General features: G+C 40.6%; 1 protein-coding gene across 9 annotated transcripts in view; it reads left to right on the top strand.

Annotated features, from left to right (window-relative positions):
• Positions 1-16,863, top strand: part of XPNPEP3 (X-prolyl aminopeptidase 3) — a 58,988-nt gene that overhangs the window by 39,658 nt on the left and 2,467 nt on the right. For all 9 annotated transcript variants that reach the window (XM_036251009.1, XM_036251015.1, XM_036251010.1 and 6 more), the window contains 6 exons: positions 1,406-1,608; positions 7,124-7,186; positions 8,244-8,357; positions 11,060-11,145; positions 14,710-14,890; positions 16,711-16,831. In XM_036251009.1, the coding sequence (XP_036106902.1) occupies positions 1,406-1,608; positions 7,124-7,186; positions 8,244-8,357; positions 11,060-11,145; positions 14,710-14,890; positions 16,711-16,831 (768 nt within the window). The remainder of the gene's footprint in view (positions 1-1,405; positions 1,609-7,123; positions 7,187-8,243; positions 8,358-11,059; positions 11,146-14,709; positions 14,891-16,710; positions 16,832-16,863) is intronic.

Here is a 16,863-nt window from a genome sequence, read left to right as displayed (position 1 = left end):
GTTTTGATTCCTGGTCAGGGGCACATACCTGGGTTACAGGTTCAATCCCCAGTCGGGGTCATTCAAGAGGCAATCAATCACTGTGTCTCTCTCACATCAGTGTCTCTCTCTCTCTCTCTCTCTCTCTCTCTCTCTTTCTCTCTCTCTCTCTTCCTCTCTCTCTCTCTTCCTCTCTCCCTCCCTCCCACTCTATCTAAAATAATCAATGGAAAAATATCCTCAGGTGAGGATTAACAACAACAATGAAAAATACAACCCTTCAGGCATACATTGTTGGGAATGCTCTTCATTGGCTACTGTCAGAAAAAAATGATAAGTATTGTAGACTTGTATATCTGAAACTTATGTAACTATATTAACCAATGTCACCTTAATAAATTCAATTTAAGGAAATGAATAAATCAAAATAAGTTTTAAAAAATTAAGGGAAATGGAGACAGTGTAAGTGGAAATCATTTTCATAGTAAGCCTACTTATTATTTTCTTTAATCCTCACCTGAGGATATTTTTTCTACTGATTTTTTTCCAAGAGAGGGAGGGAGGGATGGGGAGAGAAAGAGAGATACTTCGATGTGAGAGAGACGCATTGATTGGTTGCCTCCCACATGCACCCAGGGGCCCGGGATTGAACCTGCAACCCATGTAAGTGCCCTTGACCAAGAATGGAAGCTGGATCCTTCAGCACACAGGCTGACATTCTAACCACTGCAACCTGTGCAATACCGGCCAGGACAAGCCTACATATTTTATGTCTCAGGCCAATATAGGCTATATGCTTGAGTCTCTAGTTAAAAGGTGAACAGTGTTGGTCTGTAATGTGAATACATAGCAGATGGGAAAGGAAAGCTTTCCTGGATAAGAGTGGATTAGCACATATCAACTGTAGTGTTTCTATAGCTGTGAACAATTGTTCCTAACTGAAAAAACTTCCTTTCATCAATACTGCGATTGTTGGTGAAGGGATAGAATGCTTTAAATCATAAAGTCATGATCTGAGTACATTTTTCTGTCCTTTGTTTTCAATTATTCAACAATGTCTCTAGCTCAATAGTGGTGTCTAGAGCAATTATTGTAATTGTTCTTTAGCGGTTAATAAATAATAAATAAAATGAAAGCTTGAATAAAGGTTTAGTTCCATCTAATAGTTCTAAAACTTTGTATTAAGGCAGAAAAGCTGTCTATTCAGTCTCAGAATATCTTGCCATTTTCAGGGAATGGCCTTTCCAATGATTTAGGATCAAACTGTTCAATTACTTCAGTTCTGAGAGTTTGTGCTCAACCTTTTTGAGTTTCACACTTCAGGTTTTATAGTTTTGACTCTTGTTTAAGTCATTATGACAGTTGGTATTTGTTGTTGCTGCTGTTAGTTTTATTTTAAATTAATTTTTTGGCATCTCATTTTAAGCTGAGACAAATACACTTTGGTATGACTGGATGAGGCCTGCTCACACACAGCTTCACTCAGACTATATGCAGCGTGTGGCTGAGGTCAAAACCAAGAGCAAGAACAAGGTTCAGGCTGTCCACCAGCTGATACAGCGCCTCCGGCTGATCAAATCTCCTGCTGAAATTGAACGAATGCAGATTGCTGGGAAGCTGACATCACAGGTTTGGTTCCTACTGAAAAAGCTGTCTTCAAATGAAAAAAAATCTAAGCTCTTAGGGGTTCAGTGGGCTCTTTGAGTTGTGTACTTAATGCAGTAGTTTCATGGCAGGTGAATATCTAGCTGGAACTTGGACATTTAGTGAGCACTTCTAAAGACTTACTTAGTACCCTGCAAGGCAAAGTAAATCTGCCTTGTATCTTACCCATGATTGTAGTTGTTTCTTCTTGGAACAACATAAATTAATTTTATTTTCTTTCCTTATAATAACTGCAATAATAATGGCAGTTAAACAGTTTGATTGTTAAAGAAGACTCATAGGACCCCAAATGAGAATGCTTACAAATCTACAATTACAGGAGAAGGGTACAGTATAGCAACAGCATTAATGTAAGAATACCTGTCACAGTCGATGGCTGTTTCACAGCCAGGGGCCAGAGAAGCTGGGTATAGGCTCCTATTGTCCTCCCTCAGTAAGAGCAGGGCAAGATGCATTTTCTCTCCTGGATCCAGAACCAGAGATGCATGTATGGAACACCTGGAAATCAGAGAGCCCAAAATGGAATCTCAGAGATTTTTCTGGTTTTGGTCATATTGGCATATTACTGCTATGTAACAACAAAGCCTTTGGGGTTCTGTTGGAAACCAAATGCAAACCATTAATCACACCGTTACCAGTACTGATAAACTGCTCTGAAACTCCTCTCAACACTATTAATCAGTATGTTTCAGGCCTTGATCAGGATCAGTTCCATGCAGAAACTTGAACAAAACAGCTCAAGCTAATTCCAGGGCTACTGGAATTAACCTCTTAGCATAATAGCACACAAACATTTGAAGGCTACTTTTCTGAGTTCTACCTATAGTCTTCCCGAACTTAAACATTGTTTTGAACTATTCCCTCATTTGGTGACCCTCCTCAGAATATGCTCTAGTTTGTCAGGGTCCTTCTTCAATTATACTGTCTACTGTTCTAGCTATGGCCAGACCACCAAACGCTACTCACAATGAATTACAGATGTGAAAAGCATATGTTTATTTTCCTTCAAATTGATTTTTAAAATATGGGAGAGAAAAAGCTAAGAATAGATCTGTGGGATAATGTTTAGGGCTCCAGAGAAATTGGTATCAGTCAAATGATTAGATGTCTTTGCATGAGGTATAAAATCAGTTATAAATCTACCTAGGAGTATTCTAATCCATACTTTGTCACTTGTTCATGCTGTTGTGAGAGTCTTTTTTAAGTGTTGTGCCAAAATTTAGAAGTACTGTTTTAAATCTGAGGTATTCTGTTTATCTACCAACCCAGTAAAGACATCAGACAGGGAAATGGAGTTTGGCCTTATTTTTCTCAATGAACAACTTTACCAGCAATCATATTCTTATTATTTTTTAATCCTCACCCGAGGATGTTTTTTCACATATCTTCAGATAGAGTGGGAGGGGTAGAGAGAGAGAGGAACATTGATGTGAGAGGGACGCATCGACGGGTTGCCTCCCGCACAACCCTGACCAGGGCCCAAGATGAACCACAACCAAGGCCCTTGGCTGGAATCGAACCCATGACTCTTTGGTCCGCAGGCTGACGCTCTAACTGCTGAGCCAAACTGGCCAGGGCACCATCATATTCTTTAAGTATTCCAAATTTTGGTCTTAGAATTTTTCTGTAAGATTTTTGGATATTTGGGCAAAATAGTTTCCTTAAGAATAATTATGCTGTATTTCTGGTTTTTAGCCCAAATGAAAGTTTCCCTTTTTGGGGGGAGTAAGCCAAATATAATTTTTGCCTATGTGACACGAATCAATTGGGTTTTATTCCAGTCTGATTTGGTTTAAGAGAGGAGAGTTGGTAGAATCTGTGGGCATAAATAAAAGCGGGGTGGAAGTCAGACCTTGTCCAGGCCAGATTTCTCCTATGGTTGAATGTATATCCTGCTTCCTGGACACCTCTACCTGAATTCCCTGTAGTTATCTAAACTGTGCTCTGCCAGACCTGCCTCTTCTCTGGTATTCTTTTTGATGGTTAATAACAGCAACATTGACCCAGCTACCTTAGACAGAAATATGAAAGTTATCTAGATAATTGTTCTCCCCACCCCTTATACCTAATTAATGAGTGCCCAAGTTTACTCCTAGGATGGCAGAACAATGTAGTGGAAAATAGATAGACCTGGGCTTAAATACCAAGCTGTGTTACTTTGGCCTATGCCTAGTGTCCCTTTGCTGTCTCCTTGTTTCTGTTATTGCTTGCGTCTAACTCTACCCCAGCCAGAGTGGTCTTTACAAATCTGACTCTTCTTCTCCTACTTAAAGTCCTATTTAGGTCCATTTTGTTTTTAGGATTAAATTTCACTATGCTCATGTGGGGCCTTTCATGATCTGGCCCCTTCTGCCTTCCCCTCTAGCTTCATAGCTCATTTTTCCACATGTGCTTGGTACTCCAGCCATAATGAACAGTCTCAAATGTCACAGTTTCCCTACTCTCACATCACCTGAATGTGGACACATACATAAGACCATCATGAATGCATTCCTGCTTTTTCTCCACTGTCTCTTCTCCATAAGCTGTACAGTGTTTACTCCTGATGTGTTCTGATTATGAGATGCACAGAGTGAAATGCAAAAAAAACACATTTTACTTTTTTTTTTTTAGGGAGAGAGAGGGAAACATGAATGTGAGAGAAATATTCGTCGGCTGCCTCCTGGACACCCCCTACTGGGGAGCAAGCCCAAAACCCAGACATGTGCCTTGATCAGGAATCAAACCAGAACCACTTAGTTTATGGGACGATGCTCAATCCACCGAGCCACACCATCCGGGCTCCCATTTTCCATTTTTAAATAATCAAAGTATAAACATTTAAATAGCACGTGGTGAAGGAAGTAAGAAGGTCAAGTGTTAATTGAGAGTATGAGCTGCACTGTGACAGGACAACCCTAATAAAAGTGACAGTCATAAAGTCTATCCCTTGATCTTTATAGGAAGAACATTCCACACATAGTAAGGATAGGTAGCATTTGAACCATGTACCGTCATCTGTGAAGAAATGCACTTGTAGGAGATACATTCATTACAAAAAGAAATAAGCAAGATCAGGCATTTGATCACCTAGGAAGCAAGAGGGACTTTTCTATTGGTTTAGTCTGCATAGCAGTGTAAAGGGGCCATGACTGAAAATATTCTCTGTACTGTTCAAGAAAGGTTCAAAAGAAAATTAATTAAAAAAAAAACACAAAGAAATCCCTCTTTGAAATGAATGAACCTCTCTGGAACTACCACACTTTTTGTTATGTTTCATTTTAGCTTTGTACTAAAAATGTAGTGCTAACTAGCTATTTATCAACGTGTGTGTGTATCCTTTCATTTTAATTTATAATTCATTCAGCTGATATTTATAGTAGAGTACCTATAGTGGTGCCAGGCCCTAGGTTCTAAGGATACAGTAGTAAGCAAAACACATCATCCATGAGTCCCTATCCTCAGTCTACATTCTACTTGAGGCAAGACAGTAGATAAATACTCAGCTGGAATTAAATGCTGGAAAGAAAATGAAGCAATAGAAGGGGAGAAAGTATGGAAAGTGTCCATTTAGGTGGGGGTAGGAAGTGCAAAGCATTGGGGGAAAGATCAGAATGAGAAAAGGGAGCAAGCCATGCAGATATTCCCACTGCCATCCCACTTGCTTTTTCTTTATTGGACTTTACAGTGACATCATTACCTTGTCTATATATTGAAAATTTTTATTCAAAAATTTCTTCACACATTGCATTCACTCTTAGAATGTAACAACTTGAGAGAAATTCCTTTCTAGTTGTAGTATCATATAGTCATGTCCCTGAGCAACTGATTTATTTTTATTGCACAGGCATTAGAAATTATATAGCCGACAGAGTTTTTCTTTTCACATTGGCTGCTAGAAAACTCAGAGTAACATTGTGGCCCATCTGTAGTAGCCATAGTAATCATGAAGGTCATTGTGGTGTGCATTCTTAGTTTTTTGCACTTCATTCCTTCCAGCCTTGATTTTCTTTAATTCTGTCAATGTATGCTATCTGTATTTTATGTATCCATGTACCCTAATCAAAATCCTATTTGGAACAAGATACCGTAATAAATTATAAACAGGTATGTTTATAAAAGTAGGAAAAAAACACATGTATAATGTAGCTGTCGCAGAGAATTATTGCCAAATGTCAATAACAAATTTGGCAATAACAAATTATCACCAGGGAGTGCTACTGGTATCCTGCATTGAACAGGACAGCCCCCATAACAAAGAATTATCTAGCCCAAAATGTCGATAGTGCTGAGGTTGGGAAACCCTCCCGTAGACTGGACTATTGAATTCATAATTTCATACATTCCAGGGCTACAGAAGTATTTTCTTACATAAATGACAAATGTGTTTCCATGTAGCTTATTCTAGCATACAGTTTATATTCTGACTGGGATGGTTGGGTACTCTTCTGATACCATTTTAATTAGATAGTTATTAATAATAGGAAAGGAACAAAAGGAAAGCCAGACATAGGCATGTTTCCTACAAAATACTGGGAGAGGGAACCATATAGGGAAGACACACATGTCCAGTAAAGTTGGGATGACATAGGGAAGATAACTTGCCATCGGTCACACCTTGGAACACAGGTCATTGGCCAGAATGGGCATGGCCACTGCAAGCACACAGAAATTTGGTATATATATAATCCTCTAAAGTTCCAGGGGTTGGGAACGTCCAGCCCATGAAATCAATGCCAGTTAACATCACACTCCTCACCAAATTAGCCTGACCAAATATAGTATACTAATTTTTAAGTTGATAATTTTGTATGGCCCATGAGTGATGTTATAAATATCCAAATGGCCCTTGGCAGAAAAAAGGTTCCCCACCCCGTGAAACTCACACTCTTGGACTCTCTTGGTTCCTCTTGGTGCAGTTGGCTCATCATGCTTCACAATTGGCTTCCTAGCATCCTCCCATGTGGCCCATGGCCATGCAGACCCCCATGCATAATGGACTAATGGACTGCAACTAGCCTGATGCTGTACTGGACCCTGCTCCAACATGGAACAGAAACTCTGGACACTGGCTTTGCTTCTAGCTTTACTAAAACCCCAGCTACACTTCTATGACTGGACTAAGGGAAATGGTACTTCGGAAATCTACGGATGTAATTCCATGGAAATAAAGCTTTCTACTATATTACGTCCTCCCCTTGGGGGCCTTGGGAAATGGTTATTCCAGCAGTACCCAAAGAACCCCACTCCCACTAGCAACGGAAAGACGAGGCTCATTTTTCTCCAATAGCACTTCCACTAAATCTGTCACCAGTCAAATATTTCTGAAAGCAATATTATCCCCTCCAGAAATCTATATTATCATGCCCACAAAGTCACAACTTCAGGTTCACAAAACTGGGAGAAAGGGTGCTTTTCATTTTAACTCTAGTATTTTGAATGATTGAGTAAGCAGCATAGTTAAAATGAGACTTCTTTTCACCCTCCATTCTCTTTGCAGGCTTTCATAGAGACCATGTTTGCCAGTAAAGCCCCTGTGGAGGAGAGCTTTCTTTATGCTAAGGTGAGCTTTAAATGATTGGAAAGCTCTTGGTGGAGGCAAATGGAAAGTAATTTCATTGTTTGGAAATGGAATCTGGCTGGCTTTCTTGGAAGTGACCAGGATATCAGTGGAGAGGATTTGGTTCTTAAATGTCACTGGTAATTTATTAGATGAGTCTAAAATATGCAAAGTTACAGCTAAATGAAGAAAATCACAAAGTAGAGCCATTGAAGAAGGAAAGGCTTACACAAATATGAGATGAGACTAGTACTGTTTAAGTAAATGTAAAGGAACAGCATCTGAAGTTGAGCTGTAGGCAGTAGCAGATGGTTGCCAGTCTTGAGCTCCATCCTAGGATATAGTGAAATTTATAGACTTTACCATTTGCCTAGCATCTTTTTTTAATTTTCCAAAGCATATAGGTTGGTAGCTATTTGAACGGTTGATATTAGTCATTTAAAGCTGTTAAAAATGCAAGCCATATTCCAGTGTTTATCTAAATAAAAATAAACAGTAACTTTACTTGACTGTATCTCTTTTTTTTTATTTATTATTTTTTTTCTTTATTGATTTTTAGAGAGAGAGAGGAAGGGAGAGGAAAAGAGTAATAGAAACATCTATAAGAGAGAACATCGATTGGCTGCCTCCTGCATGACCCTCACTGGGGATTGGGCCCAGAACCTGGGCATGTGCCCTGACCGGAAATCAAACCGGCAACCTCTTGGTCAACACTCAACCGCCAAGCCACACAGGCCGGGCACATGACTGTATCTCTTTACTCAGCCTTGATCATAGGTTTTCTGTGTCCTCTTCTGGACTTAATTTGAAAATCATAGGAAATTTAGAGTATTCAGAAGAAAAGAACAGATTTAATAACAGGATTGGGATGAGAATAAAAAAGTGCCTTAAATTACAGCATAAAAAGTTTTGTTAGATATGATGAATAGTTTGCCAGTAATGACTTAAGGTAAGAGTAATTAATAGAGGTATGGGCTGTTAAGGAGAGCCTGGGCTGGAACAGCCTAGGGAAATCTTATTCTTCAGTCACACTTATAAGTCACACTTTGCTGTTTTTCAGTTTGAATTTGAATGCCGGGCCCGGGGAGCAGACATCTTAGCCTACCCACCTGTGGTTGCTGGAGGTAATCGGTCAAACACTTTGCACTATGTGAAGAACAATCAGCTCATCAAGGTACATGGAACATCCATCAGTGCTGCTTCCTCTGGGTGCAGATGCCCTAGTAGAAAACACACTGACTTCAGGGTCCCTAACCTCTTAGCTTTCACAAAATAACTGCCATTTATATAAAGTACTTTATGGTTTAAGAAATGCTTTTACAGACATTATCTCATTTGATCCTCATGTTAGCGCTGTGAAATAGGAGCAGTTATCAACATGCCTGCTTAGTAGGTGAGGAAAACAAACTTTAAAATATTAGGCAACTGCCCTGGCCGGTTTGGCTTAGAGGTTAGAGCATCGGTCTGTGGTCCAGAGAGACCTGGGTTCAGTTCCCGCTAAAGGCACGCACCTCAGTTGCAGTTTGTCCCCGGCCCTGGTTGGTCGTGCAGGTGGCAGTCACTTAATGTGTCCCTTTCACGTCGATGTTTCTCTCTCTCTCCCACTCTACCTCAACAAAAAAAGGAAAAATGTCCTCAGGTAAGGATAAAAAATATATATATATTAGGCAACTTAGTAGTGCAGAGGCAAGTATTTTACCCTAAAGCCTCTGCTCATTTTCTTCTATACCACTCTGTAAGAACTGAAAGCTACAGTGGGCCAAGCAGACGGGAGCAAACAAATAGTAAAAATACCTTATTAGTTGTGAGATAATTTATCTTTTATGGTTTCTTTCCAAGTGACTGTACAAGAACTGCGTATTCTTTTATTAAGTCCACTTTTAATTATCTATTTTAATATTAATTCAAAAGACGAAATATAGCAAACATGTAAATTATACAGCATTTAAATGAATACCCATGAACCAGTCACTCGACTTGGGAGTTAGAACACTCCCAATACTTGTATCTACTTGTGCACTCTGTGCTCTGCCATCCTACTGCCTCCCTCCCACAGGTCACTAACTAGAATTCTACATTTTTTGTTTGTCAGTCCCTTGATTTTTTTTCAAATACTTGTATCACATATACATGATAAATAATATTATTTCTGCTTGCTTATGAACTATATACAAATTTTGTATGCTATTTTTAAAAACTCATAAGCATATGATAATATTAAGCTTTTTCTAATAGAAATTCATTCTCTCATTTTGCCAGAAACAAAAACCATATCTATTCTTCAAAGTTACTATTACTATATATACACTCATTTGATCATTGCAGTGTGCCAAGTTCTGTGTTTGTTTACTTTTTTGTTTTGTTTTCTTTTATTTGCATTTTTGTAAGAGTTTATTTGAGCCAAACTGGTGACATATGCCTGGGAGCAAGATCTCAAATGCTCCCAAGTTCTGTGCTTATTTAGATATGAATAAGGTGTGCTCTGTCTTCAAGGTCATAAATAGGTCATTTCAATATAACATTATAAATAATAAAATAGAGATATATCCAAAGTTTTCTTCTTCCCCCACATGTATTTTTGATGGGGAGCAGACAGGGAAGGTGATAGTCTGAAGTTGAATGGTTAAGAGTAATTGTATTTGAATAAGGCCCTAGATAAAACCCTTACCTAGGATTTTGTTAATTAATAATGATAGTGATAAAGATAACATTTATGATGGGTTGATGTTTACACCTAGTAATTCGAACCCAAGCAGTCTGGTTCCAGAATCAATGCACTTAACCACTATGCAGTGACGCCTTTCTTCTTCTTTTTTTTTTTTATCCTCAACCGAGGACATTTTTCCATTTTTTGTTCAAATAGAGTGGGAGGGAGAAAGAGGAAGAGATGAGAGAGAGAAACATCGATGTGAAAGGGACACATTCAGTGGCTGCCTCCCGCATGACCCAACCAGGGCCAGGGACAAACTGCAACCGAGGTACGTGCCCTTAGCGGGAACCGAACCCGGGTCTCTCTGGACCGCAGGCCAACGCTTTAACCGCTGAGCCAAACCGGCCAGGGCTTCGTCTTTATTTTTTTTAATTAAAAGAACTTTTTAAAATTTATTGATTGGTTTTTAGAGAGAGAGAGAGAGAAAGGGAAACATCTACTTGTTGTTCCACTTATTTGTGCATTCATTGTTGATTCTTGTATGTGCTCTGACAGGAGATCAAACCTGAAACCTTGGTGTATTGGGATGACACTCTTATCAACTGAGCTACCCTACCCAGCCAGGTGCAGTGGCACCTTTCTTAAGCCAGTGTGAATGCACTAGAAAAATTTAGAGCCCTGACCAGTGTGGCTCAGTTGGTTGGGTATTGTGGGTTCCCAGTCAGGTTGTGGGCCCGATCCCCAGTTGGGGGCATGCAGGAGGCAACCAGTCGATGTTCTCTCTTATCGATGTTTCTATCTATCTCTCCCTCTCATTTTTTCTCTCTCTAAAATCCATAAAGAAAATAAATAAATAATAAAATAAAGTAGAGCTTTTTTCTCAGCCAGTGTGGCTTAGTGGATTGAGCGTCCTCCCATGGACTGAGAGGTCACTCGTTCAGTTTCCAGTCAGGGCACATGCCCGGGTTGTAGGCTGGATCCCTAGTAGGGGTTGTGCAAAAGGCAACCGATCCATGTTTCTCTCACATCGATGTTTCTGTCTCTCTCTCCCTTCCTTTCTTTCTAAAAAATCAATGAAAAACATATTTTAAGAAATTAAGATTAAAATTAATTAGAGCATTTTAAAAACAGATATCACATGAAAGGCACAAAGGGTTTAAATTAAAAGAAGAAACAACTGACAATCCAGAGATCACCTACTTTGACCTCTCTTGTTTTTGTTGCAGGATGGGGAAATGGTGCTGTTGGATGGGGGGTGTGAATCTTCTTGCTATGTAAGTGACATCACCCGTACCTGGCCTGTCAATGGCAGGTAAGTCTTCTACAGATCCCACCGCATCTTTGGAGTATGGTTATATGTGAAATAAGTGGCTAAAGAGATAAACAGGTCCCCTCTAGGTCAGATTAACTGCCTTTGCAGAGCTCCTGATGTTTTTTTTTTATCCTCGCCTGAGGACATTTTTTGCATTTATCTTCAGATAGAGAGGGGGAAAGAGACAGAGAAATATCGATGTGAGAGAGACACATCGACTGGTTGCTACCCACACAACCTCAACCGGGGCTGGGGACAAACCGCAACCAAGGTACATGCCCTTAGTGGGAACCGAGCTTGAGACTCTCTGGTCCACGGGCCAGTGCTCTAACCACTGAGCAAAACCAGCCAGGGCTCCTGATTATTTTTTTAAGACTGTTTTATTCATCATATTACAGGATCAGGCACCTCAAAACACCTAATTAATATCCATACACATACATATATGTATGTACATATATGTGTATATATGTATGTACATTGATTGATTCATTGGTAATGATTGATTCATTTAAGGAATTGATTTACGCATTTATTAGGGCAGCTGGAAACTCACACAGAAGTTGATGTTGCAGTCTTGAGGCAGAATTCTCTCTCCAGTATAGCAAGGCAGTTCTGGCATTTGAATCCATTTACTGTAGGATACCTTTTAGCCCACGTTTCAGCCAACCAACCAAATAAACTATTAGCATTTCTGACACCTTGAGCTGTAACACTGGATCCAGAATCTCTTCTTAGTGTGGACCCATACCAAAAAATTTGGCCTGATCCAACTTTATGTTCCTTCCACCATTATCCCACACATTACTATTCATTTCCACACATATTATCAGATTGTTTATAAAATAGGAAAAATCATGCAGTTCTTTTTGGATTGTCATTCACCCCCTTGTGGGGTCACACTTTGTACCTAGCTTTTCGGAACCTCAGGACCTGCTAGAAATACAGTCTAGTTAAAGGGCCAGTATCTGCAGTGGTTAGAGCATTGGCCCTCGCACCATAGGGTCGCAGGTTCAACTTCTGGCCCTGATCAAGGCACATGCAGAAGGCACCCAATCCATGAGTGTCTCTGTCTCTCTGTGTGTCTCTGTCTCACTCGCTCTCTCTTCCTTTCTCCTTCTCTCCATCCGACTGTCTCTAAAAATCAATGGAAAAAATATCCTCGAGTAAGGATTAACAAACAAACCAAAAAAAAAGTCAAGAAGCAAGTACCAAGTCAACTACCTAAGGGGAGATACTTGTGTGTTCTCAATCAAAACCGGATTAGTCTCAGACAGTGGTGAAAGAGCTGCTTCTATCAGCAAAGAAGACTCAGCAGAATTTAGGGTTTCAGTTTCCCCAGCTTCATCAGGATCAGTCAGAATTGCACAGCTCAGATTTGTGGTTCTAGTGTCTGTAAAATGTACATTAAAAAATTTAAAGCCCTGGCCGGTTTGGCTCAGCGGTTAGAGCGTTGGCCCGCGGACCGGAGAATCCCAGGTTTGGTTCCCTCTAAGGCAGCGGTTCTCAACCTGTGGGTTGTGACACCTTTGAAGGTCGAACGACCCTTTCACAGGGGTCGCCTAAGACTATCAGAAAACACATATTTCCAATGGCGATTCATAACAGTAACAAAATTACAGTTATGAAGTAGCAACGAAAATAATTTTATGGTTTGGGGTCACCACAACATGAGGAACTGTATTAAAGGGTCGCGACATTAGGAAGGTTGAGAAACACTGCACTAAGGGCACGTACCTCGATTGCAGTTTGTCCCTGGCCCTGGTTGGGGTTGTATGGGTGGCAACCACTCCATATGTCTCTCTAACATCGATGTTTCTCTCTCTCTCTCTTCCTCCCTCTCTCTCTCCCGCTCTATCTGAAGATAAATGCAAAAATGTCCTCAGGTGAGGATAAGAAAAAAAAAATAAAAATATTTACTAGAACTGTGGTGGTGTAGAGTATGGGTACAAACATAACAATGTTGATAATGGCTAAACCTGGGAGTTGGTGTATAGGTGTTCATTATACCATTATATTGTTATACTTAACTATCAGGGAACATTTAGATTGTATCTATTATAATTATGAAAAATATCACAGTGAACATTTTTATACATTTAGCTTTTTAAAATTTCAAATATTTTCTTAGGATGGGTTCTTAGAACAGAATTACAGGCTCAGATTTTATGAGCATCTTTGAAGGCCTTTGATTTAATTGGCTGTACTAATTTATACTCATATCAACAGTGCATGAAAATACATATCATATACCACCCCAGTTTAATTTTTTATCTCATCCCCCCCCCCCATTATTGTAAAGAAATTATTCTCCTTTTTTTTTAAATCCTCACCCGAGGATATTTTTCCATTTTTTGTACAGATAGAATGGGAGGGAGAGAGAGGAAGGGAGAGAGAGAGAGAAACATCGACGTGAAAGGGACACATCGAGTGGCTGCCACCCGCACGACCAACCAGGGCCGGGGACAAACTGCAACCGAAGTACGTGCCCTTAGCGGGAACCGAACCCGGGTCTCTCCGGACCGCAGGCCGACGCTGTAACTGCTGAGCCAAACTGGCCAGGGCTGTAAAGAAATTATTCTAAGGACACCTAGAAACTAGAAAGTTACTAGTAACCAAAGTATCGACTAGTTATCCCATGGCATCTGCTTTACGTATAAGAAATGGATCACTAAGCTTTTTTTTTATGGTAAAAAATGGAAAGGATCAAGAGTGACCTGGTCTGGCCCTTTTATCATATTCATGGCTGGGTGCATCCTCTAGCCTCACCTCATGTGTATCTGAAGGACTGTTTCTGCCCCAGTCCGAAGGGCTATTGCTTTTCCTGTTGAGCATCTGGGATATGATTAAGGTTCTGTCAGTAATGATATGTTGATATGATTAAATATCTACAATGCCCCATCATCATCGCCTTGGAGTTTTTCTAATCAAACTTAGAAGCAGATGTTAAACAAAACATCATTCCACAGCTGAAAGTTCTTGTTTTTGTTTTTTTAATGAAAGGGTTTATTGGGCCATACTGCTAGCCAGCAAAGGACCAGGTCCCAGGACATGAAGTCTAAACCACCAGCAACAGGGCTTGGTGGAGAAGGCAATATATTCACCCTCCTGGAGTTGATGGGGGCTTTTACACATTTTGGGGGAAGAAATATGTAAGTTGTTTTGAAAGAACTTACATAGGCTATAGATAAGGGAGGGTGGGAAAAAGTGAAGTGAGGGGAGCAGTTCTAGAATAGGAGCAGTCTTGAGGAAGAAATATTTACTGCTTTTGAATCGGTTATAGGCAACAGTCCTGAATTTCATGCATATGCTGGATGCAGTGGTGGCTGGTGGTTGCTCATAGACACCTGGAAGTTGATTTAGAGCTTCAACGTACATCCAAATATGAGCAATCTGTTGTTAGTTGGCACAAAGCTATTAACTGGTTAACTCTTCCTGTTATTTCCTTTTACTCTCTGACCTCTGTAATTTTATTTATAACATCTCAGAATTTTTCTCTTGTCACAAACTTCCTCTAATATCAGTTAATTCCAAATTCATGTTCTTTGGTTTTCCTGTCCCCAGGTTTACAGCACCTCAGGCAGAACTGTACAAAGCTGTTCTAGAGATCCAGAGAGATTGTCTGACCCTCTGCTCCCCTGGAACAAGCTTGGAAAACATCTACAGCATGATGCTGACCCTAATAGGACAGAAGCTTAAAGAGTTGGGGATCATGAAGAACATTAAGGAAAATAATGCCTTCAAGGTACCTCACTTCTTTTGACTCCGTTTCTCAAGAACACCTTATATGCTGCTTAGTTTTTATGTAAAGCTAATTAGATTTAGAAATGGTCTTCATGATTCTTCATCTCTAAGAGAGATTTACATTGAACCAGGATTACAACAAAGAGAGTCAGTACTTATTTCTCCCAGAAGGTGGCAGCACATTCTGGCTCATTGCATACTGTGTAAGTCATCAGAAGACATAAAATGAAGTCTAGTGCAGACCAGGTGGAAAAGGACACAAAAAGCAGGAGAGGTTAACTCTTAATTTTTTGTGTGGTAATTTTGAAAAGGTAGAAATCAAAGGGGAGGGTGTTTGGTGTTTCAGTGACATTGTTGAGACTTTAACAGTATCCTCAAGGGCACGTCTTTAGTGAACTTCATCTGCATCCAAAACGTAATGGTATTCAGCTTTATTTTTTATTTATTTTTTTATCCTCACCAAAGGACATTTTTTTACATTTATCTTCAGATGGAGCAGGAGGGAGAGAGAAATATCAACGTGAGAGAGAAACATCGAGGGGTTGCCACCCACATGACCCCAACCGGGGCTGGGGACAAACTGCAACCGAGGTACGTGCCCTTAGCGGGAACCAAACCCAGACCTCTCTGGTCCACGGGCCGACACTCTAACCGCTGAGCAAAACTGGCCAGGGTTAAAGCTCAGGTTTAAATTAAAATGCCGGGTGGGCAAGCCCAACAGACCATTAAGGCATCTTCCATCTCCAAGGTTAGGCTACCAGGATTACTTTTCTTTTTTTTGCTAATCCTCACCTGAGGATATTTTTCCATTTCTCTTCAGATAGAGTGGGAGGGCAGGGGGTGGGGTAGAGAGAGAGAGAGAGACATCAGTGTGAGAGCAACACATCAACTGGTTGCCTCCCGCACACGCTGACCAGGGCTGAGGACTGAACTGCAACCGAGGTACATGCCCTTGCCTGGAATCAAACCCACGACTCTTTGGTCCACAGGCCGAGCTCTAACCACAGAGCCAAACCAGCCAGGGCTGGCCTGGATATTTCTATCCATTAATTAAAGATTTGCTAGCCTGAGCAAGAGGAATTCATAGCTTCTTTCCTGTCAATAAAAGAAATCCTGGCCCTGGCCACTTTGGTTCAGCGGTTAGAGCGTAGGCCTGTGGACCAAAGAGTCACAGGTTCGGTTTCAGTCAAGGGCATGTACCTAGGTTGTGGTTCAGTCCCCAGCTCTGGTTTGGGTCATGTGAGAGGCAACCAACTGATGTGTCTCTCTCACATCGATGTTTCTCTCTCTCTCTCTCTCTCCCCCCACCTCCCACTCTGTCTAAAGATAAATGGAAAAATATCCTCGGGTGAGGATTAAAAAAGAAAGAAAGAAATATCCAGGCCAGTAAATGCCTAATAATTGCTGTGTTATTTGATGTTTCAGCTTGCTCCAGAAGTTGCTGTGAGATACTTAGGGTCTCCAAAGTCGAATTCCTGAGAGGGGTGTGCGAACATTGAAAAGAGAACTATTCTAAGATAATCATCCTCCCTCCCCCAAGAAAAGAGTTTTTCACTCGCCATAATCATTACTGGGGTTACCCAAGTCAGCGTATATTAAATATTGGGAATGGAAATGTGGATCAGTTTAGAATGCGATGGCAGAATTTCATTCGAGAGGTGGCAGTTGATCAAGTTTCTTAAGCAGTAGCCCAAGGACAGGTTAAACATAGTGGCCGAACCATGAGGGAGGTATTAACGCAAATCTCACTGATTTATACATGCCCAACTTTCCCCTTAAGGGGCCACTGCTCTCATAACACTGTGGCAATTACCTTCACAGTCTGCTAGAAAATACTGCCCTCATCATGTTGGCCATTACCTCGGGATGGATGTCCACGACACTCCAGACATGTCCCGTTCTCTCCCTCTACAGCCCGGCATGGTGATCACAGTGGAGCCAGGTAAGGGGTTAGGTAGGGATGTGTTAGCAGCC

Source organism: Molossus molossus, unplaced genomic scaffold (genome assembly GCF_014108415.1).
Source record: "Molossus molossus isolate mMolMol1 unplaced genomic scaffold, mMolMol1.p scaffold_m16_p_10, whole genome shotgun sequence".
In the NCBI taxonomy this organism is placed as follows: Eukaryota; Metazoa; Chordata; class Mammalia; order Chiroptera; family Molossidae; genus Molossus; species Molossus molossus.
Note: the sequence above shows the minus strand (reverse complement) of the source record. Positions and strands in the feature narration are given on the sequence as shown.